The 22,325-nt window shown below is 37.7% G+C and overlaps 1 protein-coding gene across 1 annotated transcript in view; it reads right to left on the minus strand.

Annotated features, from left to right (window-relative positions):
* Positions 1 to 274: 274 nt before the first annotated feature.
* The window catches only part of FBN2 (fibrillin 2), a 207,397-nt gene continuing 185,346 nt past the window's right edge, over positions 275 to 22,325 (minus strand). Inside the window, exons 56-65 of the mRNA XM_032476642.1 lie at positions 19,484 to 19,609; positions 17,884 to 18,090; positions 16,811 to 16,936; positions 15,067 to 15,189; positions 12,756 to 12,872; positions 12,028 to 12,156; positions 10,243 to 10,362; positions 5,537 to 5,768; positions 4,018 to 4,189; positions 275 to 2,186 (exon numbers count right to left, since the gene is read on the minus strand). Of these exons, the coding sequence (XP_032332533.1) occupies positions 1,812 to 2,186; positions 4,018 to 4,189; positions 5,537 to 5,768; positions 10,243 to 10,362; positions 12,028 to 12,156; positions 12,756 to 12,872; positions 15,067 to 15,189; positions 16,811 to 16,936; positions 17,884 to 18,090; positions 19,484 to 19,609 (1,727 nt within the window). The 3' untranslated portion in view covers positions 275 to 1,811. The remainder of the gene's footprint in view (positions 2,187 to 4,017; positions 4,190 to 5,536; positions 5,769 to 10,242; positions 10,363 to 12,027; positions 12,157 to 12,755; positions 12,873 to 15,066; positions 15,190 to 16,810; positions 16,937 to 17,883; positions 18,091 to 19,483; positions 19,610 to 22,325) is intronic.

Consider the following 22,325-nt stretch of genomic DNA (forward strand, 5'->3'; position numbering starts at 1 on the left):
CTGAGGTCTCTGGGAGGTTTAGAGTCTGCGAGGAAGTGAACAACTAACTACGTTGACTGTGTCCTTCTATTTGAATACGACTTTAAATTGCAATTGTCAGTTGAACAGTCCTGCTTATTCTGTGTCACAGATCTGACAACACCCCCTTGTTTTCCTGTAACTGTGCCTGGCTCTCTTTCTGGTACTTTCATTCAGGTCCCAGTAAGCAAAGCTCCTACACCTTCCCATAAACACAGCAGGGATTTTAGTCATATAAAACTCTCATCCGGAAAGGTACCCCAAAATAAGCTTTATTGCAAGAAAAGTGTCATATTTGATACACAGACCTACGAAAACAAACAAAACCAAAAGCCATAAGTTCTTCCTCACAAACGCTTGATTACAAATTTACACTGTTTGTTTTTTTTTTTTTTAGTTATTAGAAAACAAAACAAAACAAAATCCCAAACTGGATATAACTGGTGACTAATCTTTGGTCAGCACAGGTGTGAGAGGAACAACCCGGAGCCTGCATGTGCTTTGGCCATTTCACATATGAGGTTTGGTCATTGGTCCAGGGACAGGTTCTTGGGTTGAGAAGAACAGAGACAAACTCTTACTAGCACGTCCTGGAACAATATCTTTTTAAATGACTAAAGCAAACTAAACATCAATTCATTGTACAAACATCTTTCATAAACAATAGGCTATGATAAAACGAGGCATATGGTGTATAACTACAGTATTAATGAAAATTCTAAAAAAAAATGGATTTAAAAAAAACAACATATATTCCTTGGCTGTACTGCATGATTTGCTTGCACATATGGCAGTCCTGAAATAGCTTGAACATAATAAATGCACCATTAATCTAAGACAGCACCAAACACTACAGAACGCCAGGTGTTCCTTTCCAAGGAACGGCAGTTCTTCAGCTGCCTACAGTACCACGAGTACGCAGCACACCCTGGGTAAGAATGAGGTGTCGTGGGTAGCACATATGCTTCCTTGAGGTTATGAGAAGGAAATACAGTACGGTTTGGCCTGCAACGCTACTGGTCTCACAAGCAGTCAAGGTATTTTGCTACAGTGGTTGTGCTTCATCTTCTGTTGCCTGGTGTGTCTGGTGATGTGAAATAATCATCACAATGAGCTGTTCTGGCTTTCATCTCCTTTAGAAAGGATCGAATGGCATTTCTGTCTTTTAAATTATTGATTATACTGCCCATTCAGCTCTGTAAGTCTTTCTTTAAAATAATCAGATGTGTACCAGTTGGACAACTGGCAGAAAACCAAAGGAAACATCTCTTGAATCTACTGAATTTTTTAAAAAGCACCTCTAAAAGAAATAGCTCAAATTTATAAATCTAAAGAAAAACAAGTGAGTTTCCCTTTTTGTTTACATAGCTTGTTCATTTCTCCATATATTACTGCATTAAAAATAAATAAACATCTATATTTTTTTAATTAGCAACTATAGCAAAATACCCAAAGTGTTACAGACTGCTAACAGGAAAAAAAAAGCTCACATTATTTTTGTGCATTTAGTGCCATATGCCGATCTCTTGAACATTTAGTTTTTTTTTTAATATATTTTAAAGTGAAGTTATATAAAAAATACAGTAATGACGGTTGCCTCTGTACTCAAATCTTTGGCCACACCAGAGTCTAAATTATCCCTCCCTGTGAGAGTCAACATTCTGAAGTCTGAGACAGGGAGGAAAAAAAACAAAAGTCTTTTTTTTCCTCTTTAAAATTAGTCATTGATTTCTCAAAGGCTTCTGAAGGCTGGCTGTGCAGGGATTTGAGACTGGAACCAAGTCTGCAAGGGGTTAATAGAGTTGAATCTGCAGCCTCATTCTGAGAGCCTCTCCGAGCTCCCCTAGGAGGTAGTCATCCTCATTGCTGTCTTCCAGTTTCTTAAGCTCCTTCTTCTTGTAGAGAGGGATGCTAGTGATTTCCAGTGTGTATGTGCTGGGCACGAGCTTCCTCTTGGCCGTGTGCAAGTAGCTGAGCCCGTTCCTTTGGTGGATACGGAAGATGCCATCCTCATTCCCCTGGGAGATGACATAGCGGATGTGGTTGTTGAGCGGCTCAATGGCAGGCATGAGTTCTAGGATGTGCTCCTTAGAGCCAAGGCCAGAGAGGTTGAACTTCATTTTCATGGGGCTGTCCATGTCCACACTCTCCAGGCTGATCTGTCCAACCTGGAGAAAGAGCAGGAAATGATGTGGGAAGAGCTACCATAGCACAGGGAGAGGACTTGATAGGAACCTGCTGTTGAAGTGCGGCTACAGTGACAATGTGTCTGCCCCACCGCACGCCGCTTGTAACTTCCTGTTGGCTGGGAGAAGAGGTCAGTTCCACAGAGCATGCTCTTTAAATCTTTACAACTTCTCACTCAGCCTTATCCAGGTAAAGTTACAGGGCTGAGCCTACAGGGAGCATTCACACTTCAAGTTTTTGTTGAGTTTATGGAATAGCATGCTTACTAATAATAAAAAAAGACAATTTAGGAAATGTAATTTTTTTTTTTTTGCTGGAGTTATAATGAGAAGTGCAGCTGTTATCCAACAGCATGGACTCTTCCCAGAGGAATCTTCACTCTGAAGGCTCAGGTTGATGTGTAAGGCCAAGGAACCACGAGCCACTGTGTTTGCTGGGAGCCATTAGTGCAGAGGGAGGGACATGCAGAGTTGTCAGGGCTCAGGTTTGAACCAGCTTTGGCAAAAAGCCAACAGGGCAGGGCCCACATAAACCAAGTCTCACTCAGTAAGAAGTATGGGAGGTTTGAGAATGCTACTTTAGTAGGACAGGCAAAAATCCAATGCTTTGAGTGAGCGCCTGTTAAAAACTTGCTTACGGTGGTGCTAAAGCTGCCCCATCAGTGTTCAGATAGAATCATGTCTCAGAACCACAATGGGAGGGTTTCATAAGCAGAATTTCTGGATTTGTAGTTTGGGGTACTTGATGAATAATCTAAGTTGCTATATTTAAACATCAGTGAAGAACCTTAGTCTACTTAAGGTAAATATAATACTGGCCTATTTATTACTATAAAATAGAATCAGAGACTTCTTGGCTAGAGAAGTCTAGTCTTACAAATAAGTTTCTAAGGCCCAGAAAACTGAAGCAAGTTGCCCAATTCACACGGCCAGTTAGTTGTGGTTTTTTGATGGGGCATCAGCAGTGATATTAACTCACAAGGGTGGTGCTCTCCCTGATCTCTGGGGGAAATCATTAACATCTCTAGATACCGGATATTATTCAGTGCCATTTACTGAATATGTGTGATGCTTATGCCAGGCACTGTTATGAACACTTCACAGTAATCACTCAGTTAATCCTCCTGTCAGCCTTCAGAGGTAAATATTTTTATTCCCATTTTACAGGTGAAGAAATTGAGGTAGAGGTTAAGTAAACATGCCCCATATAACATGGGTAGTAAGTGGAGAGGGGCAAGGAACACTTTCAAAACCACGAAGTGTGTGGCCCACCCCTTTAACCACTCTGCTAAATACCATTAACAGCAAAGAAATATCAGTGGTAGGCAATTCAGATCCTCAGCTTCTTACAAAATATAAGTTACTTGGGGATAAAGTTTATGGAAGGAACACCTATCTTATAAATGTCACAGAATATGAGATGTAATTGGCTTACCTACTGAAAATTAAAATAAGCCTAGTGAACTATATATATATGTATAAAACAGAACTGACCAGATTCAAAATAATTTTGTTTTTTTGAATCATTTCAAAATAGTTATTTCCTAGAAAGGACATCTTACTGCCTTCTGGCACAAATCAAAAATGGAAACATATGATCTGCAACTGTGAATCTTAAGTCTTTTCCCCCAGACCTTGTGTTTTGAGCTAAAAATGCCACTAATTTTAATGTACTTGTCTCTGCCATATCGTGTCCATTAATTTAACTAATAAATTTCACGATAGGCTGGAACCTACATAAAAGCTTACTGCTTAGTACACATGACTCCATGTGGACAAAATCTTGCGACAAAACAAAGTGAGATTTACTCACCTCAGTGGGTTTGGGTTCGTGAACGCTTCTCTTCTGTCTGCTGTCCTTCTTAGGGTAGCCGTTGATTTTGCACTCGTAGCATGTTTCTGGGGACAGAGCGTTTTCCTCATCCACCTCTGCATCCAGCGATAGATATTGCCCTTTGTTAAATCCCATTCCTGAGACACAGTGGCTATTGGCAATGAGACCAAGGTGTTGTTAGACTTCATCATTAACATTAACTAAAGCTCTCCAGAAGAAGAGAAAGACTTTTCCGAAATAAGAAACCCACAAAGCAAATCCTAAGATTATAAATGTAAAAACTTCATAAATAGTCTTTTCTTCAACACCTAATACATGAGATTCTCTCTTACTTTGTGTTTTTTTGGGGGGAGATAGCTGAGTTTGCTTATTTATTTTTAGAGGGAATACTGGGGATTGAACCCAGGGCCTTTTGTATGCTAAGCCTGCACTCTACCATTGAGCTACACCCACCCCCCTGATTTCTCTTACTTTGAACAGCAAAATTCTTCTAAGAGTGAGCCCCAAGTTTCCCCAATTTGCAATCCTAATTAAACTGAAGCACTCTGCGTAGTTAAATCAAGAAGGTAAAAGCAAAGTATGAATTTCCCAAGAGAATGCTAGAAGCACTGTTGAATCCTAAGCCTGAAGCCTATGTTTACTGTTCACAACAAAGCTCTCTGCTTTAACACCTGAGATTTTGGAACTCTTATTTTGGTTAGTGAAAGAGTCAATCAGTTGGCTCTAAATGACCCTTGTCTACACCAAGACTTTTGTCTCAAGCATTTTTATGTACCCATGGTGGACAGAACAGTCCATGCCCCTCAGTGCCTGACTCATACACTGCTCCTCCTGAGTTCTCATCTTCTGTGCTGTTGAGCACTGGCTGCCTTGTTGGAAGGATGTACGTGGCCACCACCTCAGTTGCAGCTGACAGGACTTGAGGCGGCTGCACTTGGGAGTGTGCGACTAGCTGGAGGGAACTCAGCTTTGTGGAGATGGTGTCACATCAACCAGGCACGTCTTCACCATGCAACGTAAAGCCAGATGAGCAAAGAGAGGGATAACTCTCCTCAGGGACCACTGGGCCTTTTAGCACATGCCAAAATTCACAGAAGAACTGGGTGGAGCCATTTCCACTTGTACCTCATGACCCAGGTATCTCTGACAACATGTGAGGTGCAGCATTTTTAAACATCTGCTTGTCCTTGGCCTTGAGGGATCTGATCGAATCCATTCAAGCCGTTTTCAGGGGCAAAAGAGTGATACCTGTATACAAGTTCAAGTCTTATGCTCACCACAAAGGAGGTAGTCCCACAGGTTGAACATAATCCACATGCCTACTTGGTGCCTTTTCCTCCCACACCCTAAACACTCTGTCCATCGCTCTTGCCTCAGGGCCTTTAATCCCCTTTCATTTCCCCACAGTCGCAAGCGGCCAGGCAGCCTGAACTCAGGGAGGGCAGTCTGAGCTGGATCATGCTCGCTTTCCTGTGTGCAAGGGGGTGGATGGCCTTACCCCTGTCCCACTCTGTAGTACCCAGGCGGGCAGCCGCAGAGGTAGCCCCCTTCTGTGTTGGAGCAGCCGTAATTGCAGGGGTTCTTGGAGGATGAGCACTCATTCACGTCATGGCAGGCGCTGGAGAACTGGTCGAAGGAGAACCCCGAGGGGCAGGCGCATTTGTAACTGCCCAGGGTGTTGTAGCAGGAAGCAGAGCCACAGGCATTCGGATTGGAGCACTCGTTCTCGTCTATGAACACAAAGAAAGAGACTCAACACTGCAAAAGGGGCAGTGAGGCAAAAAAGAGCCTGCGTCTCCAAGTACCTATGATTCAGCAGGGGAAATGGCTCTAGAACCGTATTTTAAAATGTTTACCCTGATGGTTGATTCACAAAGCATATGACACTGAAACAAAGCAAAACAAAACCTAACAAATCCGTGCCAACCCCCACCCCCCGCCCAAATTACAGCTTGAAATAACCTTGCTCCACCCTTTTATATCCTGTTTGTACTAGGTTTCTGAATATGCTGACAGCCTTTGGGGACAGCTATTTGCAGTGTGACTACTGAATAACTCTTCTATTCTATTATCAGTACGCTACCTCAAACAGAAGGCTATACCTCAGACAGAAGGCTATACCTCAGACAGATTCACAGAAGACAGAAAGGAGATTAGCAAGTTGCCCAGGGCTGCAGGGAGGGAGAAATGGAGAATGACTTCCAATGAGTATGGAGTTTCTTCCTGGGTTGATGAATGTTGTGGTGCTGTGGTGCTGGTGGTTGCGCACTGCTGTGAGAATATGCTAAAAACCACTGAATTTACATTTTAAAGAGTGAATCTTATGGTATGTAAGTTATATCTCAATGTTTAAAAAGTCTCTGTCTATATTTGTATCCATTCTCCCAGCAACTCTCCTAGCCTTCATTATACATGGAGAGAAAATACGTAAAAAAAGTAAATACCCTAAATGAAAATAATTGAAATAAATATTAATTGTATCTACTGGACCATTAACCTTGTGCACTTTTACCTGCTTGAGAACCCATCAGGCGGAGACTGTGCCTTCTGACATGGGTTCGCATCCAGTCATCAGCTGACATAGGTTTTACTAGTTTAACCACTGACACTGTCCCTTAAATGCCTGACAACAGGATAATTACAGATTATACTTTCAGTTGTTCCTATCATTTTTACAAATTCAAGCCTGACTGTGCTTTTTAACTTTGGAAATGACAACTTTGCTCCTAACTGTCTGGTTGATAGCTAGTCTGTGGCTTGACTCCTGTGGGCTTTATCATAATCCACATCTCACCTGGGGCACCGGTCACATCTGGTCCATGGAATTCTTTCAAATTCTCGTGACTATGCTGGAGCAGTGTGCCTGTTTACCTAATAGATGACACGTCTGTGTTTCAGCCCACATGGGGGAACCAGCCCATGTGCAATTAGGTGTGCGCCTGGGACACAGCAGCAGAGGGACGTGCTTATCTGAAGTAGCTCAGTGAGATTATGGGAGATGCAGATGGAGTCTCAGCGAAGAGGCCTCTCAGACAGGAAATTAAACTCCATTAACTACAGCGTAGAGGTTATTGAAAGGGCAGACGTTATCAGGCCCATTTCTGTATCATGATTATAGTTCCAGAATTAAATCAGACTGCCAAATGTAGAATTCTTAATCACTGGATATAAAACACACTATGATTACCTAAGATGCACAAAGTCTTAGCCTTCATTTCATGGGTAGAAAGTATAGAAATGAATTCTTAATAACTAGGCTTCCTATGACAAACATAATTGCTATCTTATTTCTATATACAAAGTATTTGGAATTCTGCCTCAAAGGCTCCTCTGCTTTTATAATTAAATGTGACATTTATATGAAGTATTTCTGTCCTAATAGAGAATGTTAGATTATAATTTAACAAACTGATCCTGCTATGAATATAGTGTTAGATAGTGTGTTAGGTAGAAAAATTACCAGGAAAAATACTTAATTAAATAAATTGCATTTAAACATACCACTGACAAAAATATTTTAAAATATGTAAAATTTTTGGAAGCATCATGATAAACTTCATATTTATACACTATAAATATACATCATGGTATAATTTTATAGGCTTAGGTATTCTGACTTTCAAAATATGTTCCTGTTTGAGACATACTTTGAACTGACTCAAGCCTCATTAAACCATGTTCAAATTATTTTGAAAAGGCCACAGAAGCTAGAAGTTGTTTTTCTCCCAAGGCTTCATACATTAAAATGTAATTTTTAATCATATGCAAATACCAATATTCCCTAATTTTCAATTTGGAATAATAATAATGCTTGCAAATGTTAGACAGTTACCTAACTCTGCATAATCCATGTATCAGAATGTTACAAACGTTCTGTGACAACTGGCTAGAAACTTAGAAGTCTTCAATTGAATTAAAAGCTTTTCTCAATATTAACACTTACAAGAACTGTCATTTTTCTTAGATTGGCAGTGTTAGGTTTATAGTTTAATATTACTTATCTGATTCCCTAAAATTTCTGTCTGTTTACAAGGAGACCATAGTTAAATCTGTCTGAAATATATCATGCTATATTTGCCCCTCAATTGTATGAATGACTGAGGATATGCATACATGAAATGACATAAAAATAATCTGTGGCCTCTCGATTTGCATTTTGTTATAACGCTTGTTATTTTGCTAGCTTGTTGCTTTTATTATTTCCTGATGGGTTGTTTAATTCTGTTACTGCCATGTATTTGAGTTAAAATTCTAACTGTATTTTGTGGGTTAAAGGCAAGAAAGTCAGCAGTTTTATTAGAGACCAGCTGGGTTGCTCAACAGAAGAATTTCAAATCTTTCAAAATAAATTTCTGATTCGTCCTACTCAGGGGCCTGCTGCTTAGTGGTGCCCATGTTAGCAGAGCAAGCTCACTAATTAGTACTTGCAGTTGGGGATATCTGTTTGTGTATCTTTAGTTTTGAACTCAACTTTGAAACCACTCATCCCTCTGTCCGTGGGGTCTCTCCTGATTAGAAGGCACACCAGGCTCTGGCCGGACTCCAGCCTGAGCTGCCCTGGGGTGACTGCTGTGCTCAGTGCCTACTCCAAGGAGCCCATCCAGGAGAACTGGGATATCCCACACAGCCTGCCATTTTAAGTCAAGCCAAATTTGGTGAAAACCTGGGTGGCTATTTTTGCATTAGATGCTTACAGACAGAAACACTAGGAAACTTAAAAACTTAGAAATTGAGTTAATAGTCCATACATGTTACTATTTCTACTGATGATCATTTTAAAAACAAGAATTTTATTTAAGCTGACACATGTGAAATATTAGAGCATCATTCTTTTTCTTAAGTTCCATAGAATTAACCAGTAAGTCCATGGTATTAGAGTGGTGGGCTTCACACTTCATAAAAAATGCAATATAATATAATTGTTTTACACTGTTGTAATAGCTACCTAAAAACGTACCATTCCCTAGGTTCTGAAGGAGTGTGCCTACACTTTGTTTATGAATTAATAAATCAGGGCGTAAGGACTTCTGCAACTTTTTTTTTCTGTGAAGAGAAAAGAAGTAAACTAAACTTATGGGATTATTTTGATTGACTGCCAGACTCATCATTTTGATAATCCTTTCAAACTCTATCCTTAACTTCTAGATCATTAGTGGTTTCTGAATTTCCCCATGAGTGTGTATTCTTGGTGTGGCTAAGCATTTGTCCTTGACCTGGCACAAGGCCACAGCAGAGTTGTGACTTTCAGAGTTGTTTTCCCTCCTTTGAAATTTGTCTTGATTTTCTTCCCAATTCACTAAACTGTCATTAGAAATTTCTTTTGAGAAGATCACCAAGGATAAAATCAGATTAATGTATTTAGTGGATTGCTCTGGGTAGAATATTTGAAATACGTGTGGGGTAATTTAAATCACTATGGAGAAACAGGACGCACCCCACTGTTTCTCGGCAGGACCACTGTTCCCCTTTCTGCTAAGCTGTGCCAGCATCTAACATCACACTGTGTTGGACAGTATGTCTATGAAGGGCATTCACACGGAGCCAAGAAATTAGGCATATGCTAAGTCAGCTGGCTATTCAAGTAGAGAATAATGCTGTCTTTGATCAATCTTTCCTTAAAAGGAGACTTTCCATGACTCTTAACAGTGCAAGGAAGAGCTGAGTGCCTACAGAATTTATTTTACAAACACTTTTGTCTGGAGTTCTCAACAAAATTTGCTGTAAACTTGGTAAGGAAGTACTTTTTCTACCTTAAAATCTTTTACCTCCATTAAATACGTGACTGGAAATCACAGACAAACAGCCCTCATTAAGTTGATCTGAATCCCTTTAGATTTGTATGAGGGGGATGGATGGGCAATCCTTCAACCCTAAATCTAAAGATATTAAATTACTGATAAAAAGCCTCTGACCTTAATAAATGAAGAGTATGGTTCTTGACACCATCTTTTAAAATTACATCTAGCAGAAAATTAGAATTATAAAAGCTCAAGCTGAGTTACCCTTTTGGTACTTAACATTGTTATGACAGATATTTTCAAATATACATAGGTATAGAGACCATACCTTAGTCCTAAGCACTGGTTCTTAAGTTCTAGGATTTAAAGGCTACACTGAAACGCCAACCTTTATTCTTTCACGCATTTTACTCAAAGATACCTTAAGGTGGGAAAAGCAGATACCAATTAACAAGCGAGTGCTCACCAACACATTGATTCCACTGGTAATGCTGAATATACCCTTGAGGGCAACCACACCTATAGCCTCCCAGGATGTTCTGGCAGCCATGCTGGCACCTATGGTTTCCATCACATTCATCAACATCTGCAAAAATAATTCCGGCAAGATCTTTATGTACCTTTCTTCTCCTATTCTTAACTGCACTCCAAACACAGCCTGGGTAACTATTATCAGAGGAATAAACAAACAACACACATAAAGAGGCTGTGATTTTTTTTCAAGTCACATGGTTATTAGTGGTGATGCAGAGAATGGTTCTAAAGATAAGAAACCACATCATTCTTATGCTATCCACCAGATCATGCTACGTCAGTGCTCTAAATAACATCTTAATTTCAGCAAATCAACCACAGAAACCACAAATGTTGTGCATTTTGGATGGATTAACTACATATGGTATGATTTATTTGGTAAATGATATAAATATATTTGCATTACACATTCCAGTAGATTAAAAAGTGATTGACATGTAATCTTCATTTTTGGGAAGATACAAGAACTACAGAGGCTTAAAAAGTATAATTGTTTTGCATGCAAAAAATTTTATTACCATTCAAGATTAATTAGATGCAAATTTAAGGTATTTAAATATGTTATTTTTAGACAGGATATAGTATTATGACACATACGGAATAATTTCCTTGTTCATATATGCATACTCTTTTGGAATGACAACTGAGGCTTTGAAATCTACCCATAAAGAGTGAAATAAAATTGGCATGTCTGATGTGTGTGTAACAAATTTATAGGGATAATTAATAAATGGTATCTTATGTGGATGATCACAAGCTGAACTCACACGTGGCAAGCAGCTGTATGTTCAGAAAACTTTCAAAGTCTCAATGACTTCAAATATAAAATATTAAAATAGAAATTTTTTAAATTAAATTTTTCTTGGCTGCAAATTAGATACATATAAAAGTTCTATATTCTTATAAAGAGTATATTAAAAACTTGGAATATATTTCTAGAATTCAAAATAATGTATTTCTAAGAATAATTAAAGGGTGACTAAAATCTATAAAGACAAATTATAATAGAATATAGAAACATAATGCGATGTATGTGACCTCAGAATCTCTGGCATGAATAGTGTAAAAAATACCAATCCTAGTATATGTGTCTTACACGCTGGCACTTGCAATGGAAATATTGAAGAACAATATATTTTATTGACCACAGGCAGATTCTTATTTTATCCCCAATTAAATGTTCCCATGGACTTCACAGGAAATACCTATTGTGAGGGAGACTTTATAGGAAATGTTCATTGTAGAAAAGAGTGAATCAGGGTCTCAGACCAAATAAAATCATCATGAGTTTTCCCTAGCACTTTCTGTACATTTCCCAGTTCTCTACAATAATTGATTCTTGGTCTTACACTAACCATTTACGTATTCGACTATCATGGAACAGACATTCAATTTTTTTCTGGTATACTCATACACTAAACTAAGTTAGGCACATTCTTTTTCAGTTTAATTCTTTTTTAGATTAATAATCAGATAAACAGTTCAGTTAACTTAAAAGCTAATATGCACTGACAAAATTTTTGTTTCATCACATTAAGGTTTTCCTCTGTCCCCAAAATGACATATGAAAATTTACAAACCAAAAATCAATTTCTGGGTTCTACTTTGTTAAATGTGTATTTTTTTCTTTTAAGATGATCTCAATTTTCAGTGAGTGGCTTGGAAGTTAAAATAGTTTGCTATATTAGAGTAAGGATGTTTGAGCAAATAAACTCACCTTCACAGTTCAGGCCAGTGGCATCAAGAGAGAACCCCCTTTGGCACTCACAGCTGAAACTTCCTGGGGTGTTTTGACAGATGCCTTTTGCTCCACAAAGTGAAGGCTGAGACCCGCATTCATTGTTGTCTAGCAAAGCACGAAGGGGTAGAGTGTCACACGTCTCAATTATTACATGACTCAAATTTCACTACTGTGAAGTAAAAAGTGAAGTATGAAAGCCTAAATTTCATGATGTGAAAACAGCATTTTAGGGAAATGTATGCCATGATTCACCATTGTATTAAAGGCAAAAATGGTCAGAAAAAGTATATTTCAACTAGAGCTTATTTTGGGTTAAATGAGGACATGGTTTTTGATAGTACAGACTGAAAGCCTCTTAACATGTGTGTCTTCTAATGTAAAAAAACTCGGCATGTACATTAGCATGTTCTAAACTACAGTGAGCCTTTAATCATATTTTATCTGAACACACATGGTTATATTTAGGATGCAGTATGAGGGCCCTGCCTGCACTACCTAGTGTGCATGTAGTTGGACTATACAGGACTTTTTTCCTTTAGATACTCTTCTTGTGAAAAAATACCTATATTGTTAGCAACATTTTTAGACCACTAATTATGAGGGATTGGTTTTAAGCACTGAGCTGTTATTCTACCATTTTTAAAGTACAGTTTTTATGTTTCTACGGAAAGTCTGCAAAATTTCCCTATTGTAGTTTGTCTTACCAATACAAGCAGTGTGATGCTGTGTGAAACCAGGTGGACATTTACAGGTGAAACCCCCCAGAGTGTTGACACAGAGGAACTGGCAGTTGTGCTGTTTGGTTTGACATTCATCGAGGTCTGAAATGAAAGAGAAGCCAATACAATCAGAGCAGAGTTTCCTGGGTAACTTGAGTTCTTTCTCATGAAGCCACAGCAGGCATGCATGCTCTATTGGGAGGATTTTGCCTAGATCTTTGCTGAAAGTTTTATAGACATACATATGCATACGGCAAGGAGTTTCTTTTCACATACTGGAGAAAGATAAACATTATGGGCTACTGTTATAGGATGGCTAAGGTGATACACAACACAAAGTTTTCTTACAATAAGAAAATGAAAGGATGAATCATGGTGGTATCCAAGAACTAGTCTCAAAGGTAGTATCCAGAGGTCAGGATTCTTGCATTTAATGTACAGTTTAATACACGTATAACCAAGTAGGACCTACTGTGGTCAGTGACCGTCTGATATCTATAACGGTGCTTGTAACTGCTTAACTGTGTAATGGTTTAAAGGGTTTGTCTCATGCTCTTGCTGACCAGGGTTAGGCTGGAGAGGAGGGAGGCTTGGGTGGTCCACCTAACCCTCTTGAGGTGCTGCTGCCTGCAGGGATCATGCTCAGTGCCCTGCTCCTGACCCAAGTGCCCTACTCCTGAGCCCAGCACCTCAGAAACAGCAGGTGGGTGTTTCCTGCATCTAGTTGTTCATAACCCACCCCAACTGCATATGTCTGCAGTTGTTTTTGACCCCTTGTGGTTTCCTTGAATCTTATTATTAGAGCTGCAGGCTGAGGTCTGCAGCAGGAGGTCCAAGGCCTCAGCCTGCTTAGAAAGCTTAACACACTTATCCATCTGACATCAAACTGCACAAGTTTTTCTCTAGAGCTCTTTTCCATGGAGCCCTTTCCCATGCATCCTTCGTTCTGGTACAAGAATATTACGAGAGTCCCAAAGCCCGAGATGAACTTCATCCCCAGCAGAGGGAAGGGGACCACTGCATCTGCAAAAACAAGAACTTTGCAATGATTTGCTACCCTGTATGCTTTCTCTATGGAAACTAGCTCCACCTCTTGAATTTCTGAACTTTTACTATAAACCCCTCCTGCTTTCTCTCCCCAGTAGGCTCACAGTCTTAGAAGCATTAGCCCACTGTGACCTCCTTTGCTGGCAAAGAAATAAAGCTGCCTTTTCTACTTCACCCAAAACTCTGTCCTTGAGTCTCAGTTCGGTAAGCAGGGTACAGAGGCTGTGTTTTGGCAACACATGGTTGATCACTTATACCTATTAAAGACAGGGTTAAATTAAAATAAAACAGAATCTGGAAACTGATGAAGCTCTTAACACAAACACTGAGTCAGGTTCTCAGGATCCAAATGAAAACACTATCATAAATACCAGAAGTAACAAAAACATGGCATCTATAATTCTAGTCATAAATGAAATCAACATTTGAATTGAATAATACAGATAAAAATTTTAATATGTGACTTTGGTTGGATTGGAACTTATTATAGGAAAATATATTTAAATAAATTCACAAAGCAATGTAAGATGTAGACAAGACTAATTCATTATTTTAAAGCTTAAAAGACACACACTTCAGTGCCATCATATACAAACAAGGTGCGAAATTAAATTGACTCATAATGGTTCACTAAGTAGATCCAAGAGAATAGTACTGCTTGCTATTATTTTATTCTACTTTTTTTTTTTGGTATTTCTTGGAAACAAAACTTCATCTTCTAGAGAATAATTCATATTTCAAAAATTTAATTTGGCAGGAATCTCCTCAGTCCATATTTTTCATACTGATGAGGTTTACTATAAAATTGAATGTATGAGTATAGTATTGGAGTATTTTAATTATCTAACTTAGTTTGATAATTACTTTTAATACCTCCTAGGCAAAAAATTTTAAGTTACCAATTCATTTTCAATCTTCTGCAGTAAATGTGTAATAGTTTACAGAAATGATATCTTAGATGAGCAAGAAATCTTATTTTAGTTGTTTCGATCTCTTTCCTCATCATAATTTATTTTGTTTATTTTAAAATTTCTGTGATTTGCTATAGGCAGCAAAACCACTGTAACCAGGGTTTTCATTCTCTCCGCTTCCTCCAACACAATGTGTCCTTTGGAAGAATTTTCCTTGAATAATAAAGTGACCACTAGGAAGATGTGCTTTAATGAAGGTGAAGCACATGGTATCATTCTCTGATGAGCTGATTTTGAATCTGAAAGAAGAGAAGCTCACAATGCCAGACTTTGCTCACCTCTGCACGTCTTTCCGTCCTCCTGCAGGACATACCCTCGTGGACACGAGCACTGATAACTCCCCTCCATGTTCTTGCAGATGAAGTTGCAGGGTTTTGGGGACTGTGAACATTCATCAAGATCTAAGTAAAAGTGATATGAAGATTAAATTATTGGTTAAAAGGAACAATGAGCCTCTTTCCCTCCCCCACTATTCTTACTTCGTCTTTTTCTTTTCCTCTTCAACTTAAAATGGAAAACACCCAGAGAAATTATGCACAGAACAATTTTTTTTTTAAGTAACATACTGGTTTACTTTGTAAAGCAAATACATGAACACCTGTCTAGGTTCAAAAAAATCCACTACATTCTTTAGATTAATGTACTTAGGTTTACACCTTGAGAAACTTAAAGCTAAGAGTTTCTTTCTTTTGACAAGTGGATGTGGCAGAAGTTCTCAAACCCTCTTAGCTGCGGCATCACACAGTGCTAGAAATCTTCCACTTCCCCCTCTAGATGCAGTCCTCACACTGGTCTACCCTGCTCTTGGGCCCAGGAGGCTGAACTGCATGGACATTATTAGCAGGCTCTCTTGCCCTCTGTCTTCAATTTGGTCCTTAATTTCTCATTTGACTCCTCTCAAGACAGGCTCAGGCTGACTGAATCATGGGATCAGAGGTCACAGCTCCTCTCCAGGCAGCCTTCTGGGCACAGCTTTCTCCTCCTTCTGGGTTCCAATAACTTCTCTCTTTCCTTTGGTCCTAGGGTGGTACAGCCCCAGCACACTATTCCTTGTAGTTTGTGCACACTCTGCCCACGCCTTTATACACCATCCCTTTATTAAAGACAAGTCTCCTTAAACTGTCCTTATTGGAATATGCCACGTTTTCCTGCTAGGGCTCTGACTGATAGCAAGCAATCTCCATTTCCCCTGTAAGACACACTGATGCCACAAAATGCTAAAAGCTCACAATGGATAGCTTATTCTCTCTCACACTCAGGCCCAACCAAGTGAGCTGAATGCTTACTAGGATTTAGTTTCGTTTTCTTAACCCTTCTATGCGAGGTGTGCTTGCTATTAAAATAGGAGCCTTAATGGAATATGATATAAGTTGATGAAATATGAAGGAGAAATTTTTTTTTCTTTAATGAAAACTAAGTTGAATGCTTTGGAAAGACTCAATAAAGGCAAGCACCCCCCCTACCCTCACTGTCATAGAATGGTATGGATGAAACAATAAAAAAAAATTAGAAAAAGATTATGAAAATATAGAAAGTTTCTATAGAAACTTCAAAGAGACTGCTTTGCAACTGGAAATTGTAGATGATGATTAATTCATATAATTTATACAAACATCTGCAATGAGAAATAAGCAAAAAGCATTCTCTCTCCATATGCAAACACACATCACATTTTCACAATCAAAAGTCCTTTTCTTTCATTAAAGGAATGAAAAACAAATGTGCCCTTATACATTTTAAATTAAAATATAAAATGTTGGAAGTATATTTTTAAAAATAATTTTTATGATTCCCTAATTGCACAAACTCCTTTATGAATTGAACAGTTCTGCGTCTCCCATTACTAGACAAGGTCTTAGACAACTCCTGTGACCGTAACAACCACATTACTGAAACGAATGGCATCATTTTAACAAAATGTACATTCCAAAACTCCATAATAAAGGTACTCTGCTGACAGTAACTGACTGGTAGGAAACAGCTGACAACCCTCAGATGCAGAGACGCCTCACATCTCCTTACCTACACATGAGGTTCCGCTGATGTCCGTGGTGTAGCCAACCTTGCAGAAGCACCGGAAGGAGCCCATGGTATTAATGCACTGACCATTGGTGCAGAGATTTGGCATAACCTTACATTCATCAATATCTGTGCCCCCAAAAACCCCAAGGCGAAAACAACAGAAGTTAATATATCCTCTGCAAGGATGAAACTAGTTTAGAAACTAAGAAATTAAGGAATTGACGTGAGATAACTAACAACTATCATTCACAATCGTGCTGGTATACCTTCTCATCATTTAGGCGAGTGCAACATGGAAAGGAGAGACAAAAAAATTAATCTGAAGGGATACGAAGAGATAAACAAAAGGAAAGCTATGTTGAAAGCCCTGTTGAAGTCTACTCATTCTGCCATCTAAGTATGAGTTATTTTGGGGGAATCTAGAAAGCTACCCTTCTGAAGTTCAACTAATTTGTAATTTGAGATAATATCCCATGGATTGACCACAAATACGCACTTGCATTAGACTCTGAAGAAAGGGTTTCATTAGCAAAGTAATCAGGCACAGGGTCAAGAATCTGTATAGTAATAGAGGAAAATGGTATTTTTAGGACATTAGTATATTAGTTGGTTGTACAAAATAATGGAAACCACTAATCAATTATGAAACTTGCTGGCCTGTAAATATGTTGCAAACAGAATGAGTTCCTGTGCATGCTCAAACAAATAAGCAGCCTTTATTTAAGTAAAGCAAGTCTAGTTGGGGGTTACAGCATGGCCTCTGGAGGCAATAGATATGTCCCATTCCTGGGTCCATCCCTTAGAAAGGGTGGATCTTGGGAAAATGACATATTTTTACCTAAGCTTTGTACTTCAGTTTCCTATCTGTTAAAACAGGAATAATAATAAATTCCACCTCTTAGATTTGACATGAAGATTGCACCTTTTAAAGAATCTAAAGCATCAGCAAAAAGAATGTACAAACACATATACACACAAATATTTCAGTTATTGTTATAACTGTGTTTCCTTCAAATTAATCTGAATTAAGTTCATGGTATTGATAACTTTCATGAATTTCTTCCACTACTTACCTCTTCCATCAGTGGTGTACCCTGGGCCATGAGGACATATCTTTTTGTACTGGGCAGTTCCAGGAAGTGGGCAGAGCTCACACTGGTGACCCCAGCCTCGCCCCCCGTCGCAGCAGCATTCTGACTTTGTGACAAGATTGCGGCTGCTGGATGCCATTTGACACATTGTCTGCAATACCTCTGCAAAGCAGAGTCCCTGTCGATTGTCTGAAATGACAAAGTAGTTAATAAGCATCAATGGCATGGAACTGATAATTTTTTATCTTGATCTTCAAATTAAATATGATAATCAATGCTTTCCTTCTTAGCAATACTTTTTTTTTAAAGTAAGTATTCTTTCATATGAACAGTCACACTGCTTAAGACAACTATTATAAAGTTTTATTGGAGATTAAGTTCATAGAGTGTTCTTTCACTATAAACAATTTATTAAATTTGACAAAGCAGATACTACACTGAAGAAACAGATTTGTTTTTTCTTTTTTTCCATCAGCATTTAGGTAACAGTAAACTTCCATTCCTGTAGAATCCAAACAAAAGGAAAATCAAAGTAAAATATTTTCCTTTAAAGAAGCAAATGTGTATCACTATTTGTTTTTAAAAAGCAAATTCTAGACTATGTTATAATCTTGGTAGATATTCAACCTAATCTCTTGTATTTTTTACATCTAAAAGACTGTTCAAATATTGGACTAAGTCATTTTTTATAGTATAAATAAAGGGATTTCATTGATGGAAATAGGCAAAGAGATCTTTAATATGGTTTTATGAACCATCTTAATGAAACTGTTAATATGAAAAGAAAAGTGCACTTTCTGTGTTGGTTATCTTTTCTGTTTCCAAAAGACTGATGGTTTAGTAAAGGCCTAGATTAAAGACAATAATAAACAAAATATATTTTCTTGACTAAGTATGTCCTAGTATTTGAAGCAAATGACATCATTCTGAGAAAAACCTGATACAGTTGAAACATGCTGCTTTTTACACCAAATCAAGTGATGAGTGCTATTTCTCTGTTTGCTTAAATTTTTAAAATTGAAGTATAGTCTTAAATTTTACTACTCCATACTTTTACACCTGCTCATAATTAATGAAAAATGGTTTATGATGTATGCATTTTAGCATTAAAATAAAATATAATGTCTGAGACATATATTTTCCACAAGAAAATATTTTGTAAAATGTTTTTCTGTACCATAAAATAAAAATTGGCTTTCACTTCATTTTTGAAATGTGGCATTTACTTTAGTGTCATTAACACAGCAGAGCTTACCTCACATAGCAAATATTTTCTTTCGGAATTAAATCATTCCCTGATGGAAGTATTACTTCCATCAAATTTTCCATAGAATTTAATTAATCTTAATTTTGGAAAGACTATTGAAGATGGTTATTTACATTATGCATCGGTGTACCTACAGCACACACACGTACACATCTGTCATTTTAATAGATGGCCCCTTTTGGAAGAGGTATGTGGATTACTTAGACTGAGGGGTCTGTTTAGCAGGCAAGGATACGTATGTGGAGCTCTTCTGTGATGACACGTAAAGCAGATGTTTTTATTTACCAAGTGAAATATACTCATTTATCAACTTACCAAGGCATTCAGTGCCTGAGGAGCTTGACTGAAATCCTTCGTTACACTCGCACCTGTAGCTTCCTATAGTGTTAATGCACCGCCCATTTTCACAGATTCCTGGTTTGGTCCTGCACTCATTTTCATCTTTAGAAAAACAAATAATGTGAATAATAAGCAGATTGTAAAATTTAATTTACTAATTGTCTTCTAATGGATTATATCTTATGTAAAACTTTTCGAACCAAACACTAATATGATGGAATGCTGATTTATTTTTAACTTTACCTCATCCTTTCATGTGGCTTCTTTGTTAACCAAGTGTTTTTTTTTTCCCCTTCCTTTTTCTTCCGCTTCCTTCTTTTGGGGAAGAGGTAATGTTTGATGGAGATCTGAAAAATTGGTCTCCAGAAGGGATTAACTTGCCCCCCAAAAGGAGAAGAAGAACTTTGAGGAAGAGGTTGCCTGTTTATGTGACATGAGAGAGAGGCGGGGCGGGGGGGGGGGCTGGGTAGGGTGGTGAGGAGGGTAGAAGGGAGGTAGGCATTAGGGAGGGGTAGGGAGAAGGGTAAAGGCCACTCAGGCCAGGAATAAAGGAAGACCTTCTAGATTGGGTTGAGTAAAATCCCAAGAGCAGTGTGGTTTGTGAGGGTCGCTAATGGGTGAACGAATTTAAGTAATACTGCTCTTTTGGTTGGTGACAAAAAATCTATTAGAGCAAAACTGACTTATTAAAATTTCTGTGTCCTTACTTATTGTGTTTATTTCACATTTTGTAAATTTTGTTTGAGGTATTTTTCAAATCTAAGTTGTTAGAAGCATAAGAAAGCTCATGACAATTAAATCTCTTTGATTAACTGCTCCTTTCATCTTGATACTTTTTTACTTTTAATTTTCAGTTTGTTGATATTTATTTTGTATGTGCTTTCTTTCTTTTTTTTTTTTTCCTAATCAGCATTTGCTTGAATATCTTGTCCCATCCCTTTATTTTCAGTCTATCTCACATTTTGATTTGGTACATTTTTTGTAAAAAGCACCAAGTTGCATTTAAAAGGAATTCTGCAAGTCCATTTATCTTTTAACAAGAAATTTAAATTACTTTTTACCTATGGTGATTACTGGTATGTTTGGATTCTTGCCTGCTATTTTATACTGTTTTATATTTACCATGCTATATTGCTCCCTTCTCTCAGTCTTTCTTAGATTAGAATAGTTCTCTATGCCCTTCTCTGGTTCCTAGCTCATGCTTGGAAGTTGTAATCTTCTCTTCTTCCAGTGACAATGAAACAACTTCACACACTCTTAATGAATACCTTTCTATCAGTATCAAGAAGTATCTGTTTCAAAAGCTTCTGGCCCTAACATGCACTTTAGTATGAGTTTATTGCTTCCTCCTCTTTCCCTGTGCCACCTGCCACGTTCATGTGGTTGAGAAATTTTAGTTTGTTATGGACTATCAACATCTATTTGAAACAAATAATAAGGTTTAGTGGTTTCTTGGTTCACCACTGCTTCACATACACTACTTCCTCTTCAATTAATTTTTTAAAAAATGTATTGGAGCATATAGTGTGGTAACCATTTCAGAGAAGGTATGTAGGTGATAAATATTCTAGAACACATTTCTGACAATGTCGTATTTCAGTTTATTTTCTCAGCAGATTGAATATAGAATTTTAGTTCTATATTCGATAGAACAGCAGAAGATCACCAGTGCTGAACTGCAGATAGCCTACAGTTTCAATTCACGTTTGTTGTGTGAACATCCTCTCACCAGATCTGTTTTGTTCTCTGCCCATGAGGCATGTACAACTCAAGGTTTCTGGTAATTTAGGAGGCTACTGTAGCTCTGAGTAAAGTTCTTTAAGTCTCAGCTCATCATATGTTTTCTCTTCCACTTCTTCATCTCTTGACCCTGCAGTGTAGAACTTAGCTTTACAACAACAACAAAATCACTTTTCTTTCATTCACCTATGTCCCTAATCTTCTAATCAAAGGTTGCTGGATCAAATTTTGCAATTGGGGCAGTTACTTTGAGAAATATCTTTATTCTGCCAAAGTCTAAAGAAGAATATGTAACTGAACATCTTCTGAGTTTTTGTGTGAAATATTATATTATTTGAAAGATGTTCTTCAGCATCTGTAGTTGTGACCACTTTTTTCGTTTAAATTAAGACAGTACTCTCCCTCCCCCACCCTGTTTCTAAACTCTTCAGGGGATAAGGGTGAGGTAACCCCATTCCATCATCCTTAAAAGGAAGCCTTCCTTCCCCTCATTAACATTTTAAAATGATAATGAATCCCAAAATGTACTCTGTTGGCATTTTCATTAAAATTTAACAATCTTAGTAACATTTCTCTATTCGTTAGATTTTATAACTCATTTATTTAAAAAGAATTACCGTGACATAATATATTGTATTGTCAAATTTATGTCTCTGATTAAGTTTACAGTTTTCTTCACAGAGGTTTTAGATTTCTTGCATAACTTTAATTCGTTAGCCTATAATATTTTTAGTTTTTATTGCATTTGACATTATGGAGGTAATTCTGTTAGATTCCCATTTCATTGCACTCAGCTTTTTTATTGTTTTTTTTGTGGCTTTATCCTTCATTCTGATATTTGTAAACACTTTATTTATAATCATATTTTGGCTATTTATTATGGAATTTATAATTGTAAAAATATGTTTGCATAAAATGAAACTTCTCTACAAAGTTTTCTGATGATCAAAAAAGGTTTTTCAGAAGTTTCAGCTATCAGCACTTTATCATTAAAAGATTTAGGATCAAAAAGGTTTCAGAACCTGCATCTTTTAAAAATGAAAAAAATTATAAATGCATAATGAGTCTTTTCTTTGAA

This window comes from Camelus ferus, chromosome 3, assembly GCF_009834535.1.
Source record: "Camelus ferus isolate YT-003-E chromosome 3, BCGSAC_Cfer_1.0, whole genome shotgun sequence".
NCBI lineage: Eukaryota > Metazoa > Chordata > Mammalia > Artiodactyla > Camelidae > Camelus > Camelus ferus.